At 49.2% G+C, this 11,973-nt stretch overlaps 2 protein-coding genes across 3 annotated transcripts; one reads left to right on the forward strand and one right to left on the reverse strand.

Annotated features, from left to right (window-relative positions):
* Positions 1-326: 326 nt before the first annotated feature.
* Positions 327-4,798, forward strand: LOC120904806 (calpain-B-like). Its single transcript, XM_040315178.1, has 4 exons — positions 327-1,240; positions 2,343-3,017; positions 3,086-4,562; positions 4,634-4,798. The coding sequence occupies exons 1-4, from the start codon at positions 1,118-1,120 to the stop codon at positions 4,657-4,659; spliced, it is 2,301 nt and encodes a 766-aa protein (XP_040171112.1). The 5' UTR covers positions 327-1,117; the 3' UTR covers positions 4,660-4,798.
* Positions 4,799-4,845: 47 nt separating this feature from the next.
* On the reverse strand, positions 4,846-11,940 carry LOC120904805 (calpain-B-like). 2 transcript variants are annotated; one of them, XM_040315176.1, is made up of 6 exons: positions 10,991-11,940; positions 6,301-7,836; positions 6,068-6,127; positions 5,591-5,978; positions 5,193-5,519; positions 4,846-5,120 (listed from the first exon to the last, which is right to left on the reverse strand). In XM_040315176.1, the coding sequence occupies exons 1-6, from the start codon at positions 11,201-11,203 to the stop codon at positions 5,035-5,037; spliced, it is 2,610 nt and encodes an 869-aa protein (XP_040171110.1). In that variant the 5' UTR covers positions 11,204-11,940; the 3' UTR covers positions 4,846-5,034. The 2 variants fall into 2 exon arrangements, with proteins under 2 accessions (XP_040171110.1, XP_040171111.1); XM_040315177.1 differs by lacking the exon at positions 6,068-6,127 and having other exon boundaries at positions 10,991-11,931.
* Between the last annotated feature and the right edge of the window lie 33 nt (positions 11,941-11,973).

Genomic DNA, 11,973 nt, shown 5'->3' on the forward strand with positions numbered 1-11,973 from the left:
GATTGTTTTAAATTTAAGTTACAATTAATCAAACAACATTATAGAACAAAATTTAAACAAAAAAACGGTTACCGTACCTTACCGACACCCACCAACAGATGGTGCTAGTATACGCGTCAAAGCAGGCGCACTGTTTCCCGCCACAGTACACCTCGAACGATTTGCCCTTCAGCTCTCGTGCGCTCTCTGTCTTTTTCGCTCTCTCTCACGCTGGAACCGGTTTCTCCACCAGATTCTCTCCCATCCAAAAGGATTGTGTCGCTCTCGGCCAGGTTAGTTTTTAAAAGCCACCCCGTATCCACCCCTTCGTGGTTGTTGTTTGTGGTGGCGCTGCTGCTAGTGTGTGTTGTGTTGGTGCGCCGTGGACCTGTCTGACCGTGGTCGTGGTCGCGGTTAACATTCTTTACGTTGCGGTCGTCGGCACCGGAGCTGCTGGTGCGGCGTTTTGAAGTTTCGATCTAATCGAAGAAGCCCGTTTGCTTTTAAAGCCATACAGGGGAAGCAATGTGTGCAGTGTAACCGCGCTTTGGTGATAGAGCCCTAATGGGGGAAAAACGCGGCCCCATACACGGCCCCGTTCCATATGGTGCAACAGTGTGACCGATGCAGTTGCACCGGTAGTTTAACGGGGTCATCCTGACCTGCCGCTTCTCCAAGGTGGATTACCTTCCGCCAGTGTTGGTGCGTACGTACACGCCGGAAGTGTGAGCACTTGTCACGCACAGTGCATCGTCAGTGACACATCACAAGAACGAGAAAGGGAACGACGACATTCTACTAACAACAGCCACCGTGCAAGAGAGCTAAACGGGTTGTTCTGTAAACAAGGGTGTCGCTCTCTCACTCCCTCTATAATGATAACACGATATGCGTATGCTCGATAGGCGCAGTTCGCATCGTTCGCGTAGTTGCAATCAAACAGTTGAAGTGTGCAAACAACATTCATCCCCTTTGCGTACAGCAGAAGACATTGCCGTTAATTAACCGTGAACACACATACACACACAAGTGCCGAGGTTAAACGATCGTTAGTTAAAGAAGATCGCACTGATAACTGAAGTATGTGAAGAGCGCTCTCAGTTTTGGGTGTAAAGTGCAACTCCACGTGGTTACGATAATGGCGGCGCAGGCGTGTCCCACGCCTAATTCATCCAGCGCACATGTCAAAGGCCCATCTGCACCGTTCGGCAGTTCCCGCTCCTCGACACGCTTTTTGCCCGTTACGTTTGAAAATGATGAGGTAAGAAGATGCACAACCATTCCCCCGTGAAATTGAAATGGAAATTGAGATCATGGTTATCAGTGAAGGGAAGGGCATAGCATTCCGAGGAGAAAGTTGTAAAAAAAGGTCTCACACCCGCTTCAAATTCCCTTATCACTGGAACCCCTTTTTTTCGCGCACACACACTGTGTTTAGTTACAGCGCTGCACTGAGGTCAGGGTTAGCGGTAAAGTGGGTCCCTTATCGCCAGCATGTTTGTCGAACGAATTCGATCGTTTGAGCGCTTTGTTTATGATCCCGGAGGGAGAGGGTTTTGGTATGTGATTTGGTTTGCTTAGAACTCAGTTTTTACTCAGGCTTATATGTGATTTTCGGGCTCACTAACGATGGAAGCTGTCGAATCGGATGATTGGGAGATTGAATGTCATGTTATTATGAATAAAAGTCTCTAAAAATTGATTCAAGCTATTGGTCGCTTATCGATTTTCGCAATGAGGTTCGTCTCTTCAACTCCAACTGTGGTTGGCGCTGAACAATATTATAAATTATGCATGATATCTTTAGAAAAAAAACGTAGTCTAACAGGTGGTCAAAGATCTTTTCGGTTGATTGCATGGACAATTTGACTCTAAGATTTCAAATATTTTACGATTCAACAGCTCCTTTTTTGGAAAGTGGTCTCAAAAATGTTGAAGTTTATCAATACATTGATAACGAAATAAGCTTTATGCAAGAAGTTTCATGAACGAAATCATAAGTAATTGAATTCCTCTTTAAAAAACATAATTTCCCCAGTCATTTTAAACTATTTTGATATTTTTAACAATTGATTGCCCTCAATGTGATATGCCAGTTTGTGTGTAATCGGGAAAGGACATGAAAAAACTAAGGAATAATCTATAACCATTTGAGCTGACGTAATCAATGTGTTGGGGAATTAATTGGAAAATTTGCTTCTAAACTTAAACAAAGGCATGGTAGAAAACTAGAGCTCAAACCCCATGATGACTAATACAACACAGAAACAAAGGAAACACTTGTCCAAACACTGCAACCGTCGTTGATCAGCACCCTTAATCATACTCATCAAAGCCACCGCCGATTTCTCAATACCTTCCAGCCCAGATACAACTCCACCATCAGCAACCATCAGCAACACTTCTACACCCTCCGGCAGCAATGCCTATCCGAGGGCCGTCTCTTCGAAGATCCCGACTTTCCCGCAACGGACGCCTCGATCGGTATGCCCAAATTCACCAACGTGCGCTGGAAACGCCCGAAAGAGCTTACCCCAACCGCCCGGTTCTTCATCGACGGTGCCTCCCGGCTGGACATCTGCCAGGGCGCACTGAACGACTGCTGGCTGCTAACGGCCGCCACCAATCTGACCTCCCATCCGTGGCTGTTTCGGCGCGTACTGCCGGGCGATAATAGTTTCCAGGAGGAGCAGCAGTACGCCGGTGTGTTTCACTTTCGCTTCTGGGAGTTTGGCCAGTGGGTGGAGGTGGTGATTGACGATCGGCTGCCGACGGACGCCACGGGGAAGTTGCTGTTTGGCAGGTCGGCTAACGGGGACGAGTACTGGAGTGCGCTGCTGGAGAAAGCGTACGCAAAGTTTTACGGTTCGTACGGTGCGCTTGACGGTGGTACGGCGCGGGAAGCAATGCAGGACCTGACCGGGGGTCTGACGGAGTTTTATCAACCAAAAAAGATGACCGACGGGCAGGAGGACCAGCTGTGGGATATCTTGCGCAGTGGGTCCGAGATGGGGTCACTGTTTGCCTGCAACTTGAAGGTGAGGAGTTTGCGAGGTGTTTTGTTAAACTTTTTGCACTTTTAAAGCATCCTACACCTTCGTTTCAGAGTGATCCAACGGGTGAGAACGTTGCCACCAAGGAAGGTCTTTTGCGGGGCCATTCCTACTCCATCACTAAGGTGTGCAGCATTCCCGGCTTAGTGAGCGGTAGCGATGACATCCGTTTGCTTCGCATCCGCAACCCGTGGGGCACCGGAATCGAGTGGAATGGCCGCTGGAGCGACAAATCCCGGGAGTGGAAGTCCCTCAACCAGGCGGAAAGAAAGCGCGTAGGGCTGACGGTTGAAAACGATGGCGAGTTTTGGATCGAACTGGTCGACTTTATGAAACACTTTGACCGGCTGGAGGTTTGCCATCTCTCACCAGAACTGCACAGCATTGAGGAAGATGGTGCTGGGGATCGATCATCCTCTACCCGTCGCTATCGCTGGGAGTTAAGTGCACTGGACGGTCAGTGGATCCGGGACACGACGGCCGGAGGGAACATCTCCTTCCTGGACACATTCCCGCTGAATCCCCAGTACACGATCCACGTGCAGGATGGTACAACGGGTTCCGGTGTGGTGATTGCACTGATGCAAAAGTATCGCCGGGCCGATTCCCTTCCAAGCCTCACGATCGGGTTCACCGTGTACAGGGTGACGGTGGAGGATCTGCGCCAAAAGCCCGTCCCGAGGGAGTTCTTCCAGCACCACGATCACGCGATCGTTGGTGGATCGATTTTTATCAATGCGCGTGAAATCAGTTGCCGATTAACGCTGGACGCTGGCCTGTATCTCGTCATTCCTTCAACGTTCGAGCCAGGGGAGGAAGGTGACTATCTGCTCCGGATCTTTACCGCCCGTGGGAACACACTGTGTGAGAACGATGCAACGCTTTGCTTCGGCACGCTGGACGATCGTATCACCGAGCAGGGGAAGTTCTTCGACACACCACGGTGGGCACTGCTCGCGAATGCATTCTACAATCGTGCAGAGGGAGACAAGCAACTGCTCAACACAGCCAGTCTGTGTGACATTCTGTGGGAACAGTTTTTCCGCCCGAACGTTCCGAAGCGACCACAACCGAAACAGCAGCCGAGCGGTGGTTCTTCTCCGTGGAGAAAGTTCTACTCCTATGTGCTGCAGCTTTGTGCGTGCTTTTGGATACAATCAGCAGTAAGGAAGAGTCGTCGAACCGGGGAGCCGATCGTACAGGAAGATCAAGCCCATCGGGAGGAGCTGGAGCGGATTGTGAAGCTTCTGATGGGGCGCATTGCCGATGGGCAGGATACGATCGGGTACGAACAGTTCCGTACGATCGCACGGGATGTGTATCAGTGGGAGTCGGTGTTCCGGCTGTACGATATGGATGGCAGTGGCACGTTGGATCGGCGTGAGCTGCGCCATGCGCTACGATCTTCCGGCTTTAACACGAACAATCGCATCCTGTGCCGGTTGCAGCGATTGATGGTGGAGCTGAACCGACCGCAGATTGAGCTGATCGAGTATGTGCTGTGTGCGGCCGAGTGTCGTCATGCGATAGGTGAGTCCTACAATGAAGAATTTGGAGAAATTATAGCAGGATTTTGAGTTTGATACTTATCTCGCTTGCAGATGTCATACACCGGGACGCCGCTTGAGGAAGATCAACCGTGGATGCCAACGATGCCATAACATGCGCACAAACATGACTTTAATCCGTACGCTCCTTTCCGTATCTCTTTACCGTATCTTCATCGAATAAACCGCTTCTGTAGAGCTTATTTCAATTCAGCAAAACCTCCGAACATTATTCTTTCCAAAGGCAAACACTTCAAGATATTCGATTTGATCGTACATTTATCGTCGTCTTTGAGACGACATTCAAAACATTAACTTTAATGTGTACTTGCAAATACACCGAACACAGAGTTTCAGCAAACATTTACGATTACAGTTGTGCAAGAGAAATGAGGTGACTATGTCACGCATTTTCCACTGGTCCATATAATTTGATAACAAACTTCCTTCGTACTTTACGAGTAGATCGTTTTCGTGATCCATTCCTCCAGCGTGAAGCGAGCCTCATTCCTGTTGCTTAGATCCCGCGCTCTGAAGATGTCTGTGTAAATGAGAGCACAGCATTAACATCCAACAATCCAACAATCCAACAACAGCTCCTCATTCAACCTACCGAACATGGTCCGGATCTTCACGGCACAGGTAATGAAGTCGTCGAACCATATCTCACCCTCCTTCGAACCGTACCGATGCATCAGCATGTTGATGATGTGATTGTTCAGCGTGTAGCCCGCCGACTGTAGCGCTGCCCGCAGCTCAAACGGACTGATCCGGCCACTCTGATCGCTATCGTACTGCTTGAACACACCCTTCCAGCGGGCGATATCGGCTAGCAGTTTCTGGAACTCGGCCAGTCCCAGCTTACCGGAGCCGTCCTCATCCAGCATGGCCACCATCGAACGGCACGCATCCTTCGAAAAGCCTGGATTGGATGGATCCGCTGGAAAATAGAAAAACAGACAGTAATTAAGAAGATCTTAATGTAAAGATCAATGCTCCTGCAGATCCTACCATGCACTTGGGGGACATTTTCACTCCTCATCAGCTCGCGACGCTCTCCGTTCGCCGCTGCCGGCGGGCTGTTGTCTCCACCGGCAATATCCCGGAACAGGTTCTGCAGTGTACTCCACATCCCGCACAGGCTTCGCTCCAGGCTCGTCTGGGAGATGGCGGCCGAAGCTGTGCCGGCCACAGATTGTTGCTTTTCCAGTGGAGTCGTTCGGGTGCTTTGATACGTGCGGGAGATGCCACGGGATGCTTTGACGATGTCTTCGCGGAAGCAACGATCAAGCACCAGCTTCAGCTCCATCCAGTCGACCTCACCGTCCTCACCGGCCACTTCGATGAAGAGCCGCTCCATGGTGGCACGCTGTGCGTCAGTAACTCCCGTGTCTACGTCCTACAACAAGGTTAAAGAAGATCATTGGTTGTGTGAATGCTGGAATAGGACACATTGGAGAGAACATGAAACATTCAAATAACACTTACTTTGGGCGAAGGCTTAGATGGTGGACCAACTCCCGCTGAAGGTTTGGATGGTGATGGATCCTTAGAGAGGTAATGTTATTTACAAGAGTGATGTAGTTCATACAGATGCAATTATACTTGGAAGTGGTAGTGCACTTATGATTTTTTACACAGTGATGATCATCTACCCGCATTCTTCATTCCACAAGCACCACAAACATTAACCAAAACCTGTTTTCCCCAGCGCTACTTACCGTCGGTGTACCAACTCCGATCGCACTATCGTTCTCCTGCATGTTGGCCGCACACTCCGAAAACACCCGGATCATAAACTCGCCCTCCTCGTTCGGCTCAAACGTCGACGGTATGATCACGTACGATCCGGGCGGCAGCCGGAACCGACACGTAACCTCGCGCAGGTTAATAAACGTTGACTTTGCCGCCGACAGATGCGACGTGAAGAACTCTCTCGGCAGTGGCTTCCGCTGAAGATCACTCGGCTCCACCCGGTAGATCGCGAACCCGATCGTAAGACACGTGATGCCCTTATTTCGCTTCGAGCGTCGATTCTTCTGTATCAGCGACACGATCAGCGTACACAGCTTCGCCTCATCGTCCGCATCGGGATCATCGAGCCGGATCACGTACTGTGGGTTGTGCCAGAACGTGTCCGGATAGTTACGGCACCCACCGGCCGTACTGCCCAGCACCCACTCTCCCTCGAACGCGCACTGCCTCCACGCGAACCGACTCTCCTGCAGAGCGATCGGACAGTCCGGGCTGAGGTGGCACATCTCCACCCGATCGAAGCACTTGCGAAAGTCCGGAAAGGACATCCAAAACTCCCCATCCACCTCGAACGTCAGCCCGATCGAGCGTTTCGTGTCCTCGTTGATGAAGCGCCACTCGGGCGACTTGTCACTCCACGCCCCGTTCCATTCGTTCTCATTGCCCCACGGATTGCGCAGCCGGAGCAGCTGTATCTTCCCCTTCACCCGTGGCGTCTCGATATCCACCGCTTGCGCTTTCGTGATGGAGTACGCATGGCCCTTCACCAGACCCTGCGGTGTCACCTGCTCCATCTCCCCCGCTCCCGCCTCAATGCTGCACGCAAACATCGCGTAGTTGTTGCATCCTTTCTCGATCATCTCGAACAGCCCCTCGGGAGCGTCCTTCATCTCGTATCCCTCCGTCAAGCCACCGGTAAAGTCTTCCATCGCTTCGCTTGCAGATCCACCGGACAGGGCCTCATACGACCCGAACAACTTCGCGTACGCCTTCTCCAACAGGGCGCTCCAGAACTCATGCTTCGTGGAGGATTTGATGTACACCAACTGCCCTCGTATCGTCGGTAGTCGATCATCCACCACCACATCGTACCACTGACCAAAGCGCCAGAAGCGAAAGTGAAAGATACCAGCATAATCCACCCCCTTCCGACCGCCCTGGATACGATCGTTATCATCCGGCACGACACGGCTAAACAGCACCGGGAAGGTGGTAAGATTGGCGGCCGCCGCCAGCAACCAACAATCCCCCAGCAGTCCCTGCTGGATGTCAAAGCGGGAAAACCCATCCACATCGAACACCGCGTCCGGGCTGATTTCGTGCGGTCGCAACCACTTGTACTGCGACTGGCGGCCGGCAAAGGAGGAAAAGTGCAGCGAACTATCGTCGGCGGGGAACTCCGGATCCTCGAACAGCTTGCCCGCCCGGAGACAGTCCGTGCGCAGCTTGTAGTAGTCCTGCACGTACGCCGGTCGCTGCGGATCGGGCTTTGGGTAGGCACGCTGTAGATGGGAAGTTGAAAGGAGGGGAAAAGTGGGTAATTTCGTTAGTTGCTTTGTCGACCTACCTCAGGCCGTCAGGTGTCAGAGTTTGGGGTGTGCCTAGGATGTCCTTGCGTGACCGGTGGTCGACGCGAAAATTAATTACATTAAATGCCACCGAACGATGGGTGTGAAAGCGATTCAGGGAAGAACGTCCGATTGTGTTGAACGTCTTCCGCGGTTTATCAAATTGCCAAGGAAGTGGTTGACCCGGATAAAGTGCTTATGTCCGCTCAACTTCTAATTGCATTTAATTTGAATGCTTGTAAAATTAATGTTGGTGGATTTGCCTTTAATTCCAATTGGTATTTCCTTCTCTTCTTCGATGTATTTCTTCTTGTTGCTATACTATTCATTATATCCCATTTTCCATTATGTTTCTTTTCTGTTTGTGGTACACAAAATCAATCCAACTCCACATGGGAGCACATTTCCCCAGCTCTGGTCTATAAAAAAGAGAACATGCCGCGCTCTACATGACAAGCCATTTATAGTACCACATGTTCAACACGTGTTTTAACGCTTGTTAACAACGACTAACCTGATTTTACTGTTCCATTTCCCTTCTGTAATGCTGTTCAAATTAAATTCAAAAGTGGAATCAAATGTTTTTCACGTGCAGTTTACATAAATTTCTGAAGAAAAACAACGTTCTTTTGATCCTACTCAATCCTACCCAAGTAAGAGATTGTTTTCACTTGTTATTAGGGTCACTTGCAACGAAAACAAAAATAAAGCAATCTTCATAAACTCCCACGAACGATCTTGGAACGACCGACCATCTGTAATGTAAAGTACTACTGTTCATTTGGAATACGGTCACCTAGTTTTATTTTTAGTAACGTCACTACTACTCGCGGCATAATGGAACTTTTTGTTAATTATTTGATGGTGTTGGAGCACACGAGATGTTTTAAGTTCGAGGCAGGACATTCCTTTGTAATTTTTGGAACATTAAACCCGACCTTACAAGTATTAACCTAGACATTAAACTGTACGTTTGTCGTCTTAGTCGGATACAACAAAAAGCATTGGGTTAGGTCGTGACCGTTCACGGTTATTTTGACCCACACAAACAAAGGGAAAGAGCAAACTTGATGCAATAAAGAAACGAAAATTACAGCCCCCCAAACAAAGACCCCTTCACAAAAGATTCCGACTTTTTGCGTGTGATTCAATCATATGAAATTCTGTTCTACAGTTAAGTGTCCTTCATATTAAAGTAAAAAGAGACAATCTGTTCATTGTTGTCGGTTGATCACCGTAGAGAGTAATTGGCTCCAGTAAACGCTAGCGAGCTCTTTGTGCATCATTAGCGCATAACTATCCCCCACTTACATCAATACTAGTCATCCAAGTCATCAAACTACGAACAACGAGCATGACATCGTGTCCAGCGTTCAACAAAAGCAAACACGCGTCTTTGTGGCGCAAACTGTAGAGACACGCATTATTATCATCACACGAACGCCGGAAAATATCGATCCGTCTAGTCGCCAACTGCCGTCTTGCTGTCTCGACTATGCAAAACCCTTGCCAAATGAGCTCAAACCGGCGGCAAACAGATGTTTTCTTTATCAAAGTTCAAACACAAGCGTTCGATAAGCGCTGCCAATAGCCAACCTGTTGCAGGCCGGCACTGTGTTTCCGCTCCATGCTGTGCGTTAATTGCACCGTTAATCGATTCGTTCCACTGGAATGGTAATAAAACATAAAGAAATAGTTTGCTCCGCTGTATTGCTTGTCTGACGCAGTTTTATCAGTTACAATGTTGATTAGGACAACCCTTCGCCGAGTAGAACTGCTGTGACTCAGGGACAGCAACAAACCCGTGAACTCGTTCCGCCGGGATTTTCCAGTACGCTACCGAACGCTCAATTAAACAACAGAATGCTGTACCTTCCTTTAATATGAATGGCACAGAATTCCAGTGACGAGCAGGAAAAATCAAACGGCATTGAAATTCCCACCCCGAAACCTTCACCTTTTTCCCCCAGTCACAATGGCGAGGCGTTTGCTGTACAAATTAAAAAGACAAAACAAATAAACAAACACACCGGTAGAGTGTGGTCGTACACGAACGAAGCGTCAACGCTTGCTGCGTTCACCTTCCGGCATGTGGGGTATGTGACAGGTTGGTTAGCGTCGTCTTGTCAACACGGCGTGGGGAGTGGTGCGATAAATCGTACGTACGCTAACATTCAATGAAGCGACTCAAAACAGAAGTTTTTGATTTGGAATTATTTGGAACGGGAAACGACAAAAAATAGGTTCTTCTGAAAATTACGCAAAAAAGCCGTTTAGCGCAATCTTCGCTAACCGCAAAACACACTGATGATAAGCCACGAAACCCACGAAAAGGTCACTCAGAACAACAAGCACCGCAGGCAAAAACGCGAGCATTACAAAAGCATGTTCCATGCTCCAATGCTTCTTGCAATTTTCTTCTTTGCGGTCCCGTTTCTTCCCACCGCGAAGGGCGTAATAAACCCCAGAAACTCCAAAAACAAAACCGGTTCCATGCAGAACGGAGAACGAAGTAGGCACGGACAGAACCTTCTCCAACGCGATAAAGCAACCACAGAATCCGGAGCGCGCGACGCAGAACCCAACTCGACAATGGATGAATAAACATTTTCGGGGCGCCCGCATGGTTCTCGAATGGAAGGTTTTTAGCTTTGTTAGCTTTTTTGTGTGCCATTTATCGTCATCATATCGCTCGACTTGCGTAGATGCTTCGTTCATTTCCTGGCCGACATGGTCATGGTTTGTCGGCTTTGGACTATGAAGGTCGCAAAACGGGGTGAGCTGCAGTTTGCAGAACAATTGCACGGTTGGAAGGCCGGTTTCGAGGATATCAGACACTAGACACAAGGCCTCAATAAACATGCTCTACTTGCAGCATGCCCTGAGAACCGTGTCTTCCATTGGCACCGCCAATGTGCGCTTCTTGTTCGGTGCGAAAAAGGCTAAATTTAAATTTGAATTTTGCACCGACTGTTATACACCGTTCCGTTCTGAATCTTCTCCCCTCTTTGTTGGGACACTTTTCTTGTAATTGCACACCAAACTCTGACACACATTCGCGGGTCGCATCCCAATCCCTTACACTTACACCATTGCGATCAAACTCGATCGGCATGAAGCGCGTACGGGACTGGTGGAGCGTCGGTTTGACCAGTGTCGTCGTGATGCGGCCACTGCTACTGCTGCTGCTGGTGGTCGTCGTCGTTGTTGGGGATGTTACGATGCCCCTTTGGGTGGACCGGCGCGTTGCCTTCAGCAGCTCCTCGTTCGGCCGGTTGCCGGTCCTCGTTATGGCTGGCATATTGACACTCACGACAAACACACGGGTTCACGCTTCAATTCTATTCGGCTTGCTACCACCCGCCCGCAACAACACAACACAAGAGATCAACTGCGGGGACGCGATCGCGCCAAACACTTTCAATGCGCGTTTATCTGATGCCCCGTGCGGTACACATCCGCCCGAACCGGCGTACGATTGCGAACTGAAAACCGGGCATCGAAGTATGCGCGCAAAGTATTTGAAATCGCTGCTCGCAACACCCGCTCGGGATCAGTTCACTGTTCGGAAGGGGGCGCTTTCGTGCGAGTTCGCGTGTTCACTTTTCATCCTTTCGCCTTGCCTCTGTTCGTACGAATGAATGAACAAAGATTCGGCAGATTCACGTCTTGGCTTTTTCTTATTGCTTTCTTTCTTTTTTTATGTGGACAAATACAAGCGGTTCCTGATTTGGGTGCTGTTGTTGTTGTCAGTTTGGTGTGCGGGAATGAACAGAGGCGCCAGAAGCGCCGACTCCATCACAACACACGTGCAATGAGTACTTGATTAGATGATCGCTCGTTCGGGTTCCGGTGGCGGTTCATTGGAAGAGTTCAGCCGATATGATTAACGGTCTTTAATTGTTGATATAGCCGTTTAGATGAGCTGTTTTCAAGTGGCAAGGTTACGGGGATCAAATGCTGGTGGCGTAAGGTTTCTTATTATGTGTGAGAATTATTTTCTTGATTTGCTTCAATTTGTTGGTCGAACTAAAAAATAAACAATATAATCAAAGTATAAATATGTTAACA

This window comes from Anopheles arabiensis, chromosome 3 (assembly GCF_016920715.1).
Source record: "Anopheles arabiensis isolate DONGOLA chromosome 3, AaraD3, whole genome shotgun sequence".
NCBI lineage: Eukaryota > Metazoa > Arthropoda > Insecta > Diptera > Culicidae > Anopheles > Anopheles arabiensis.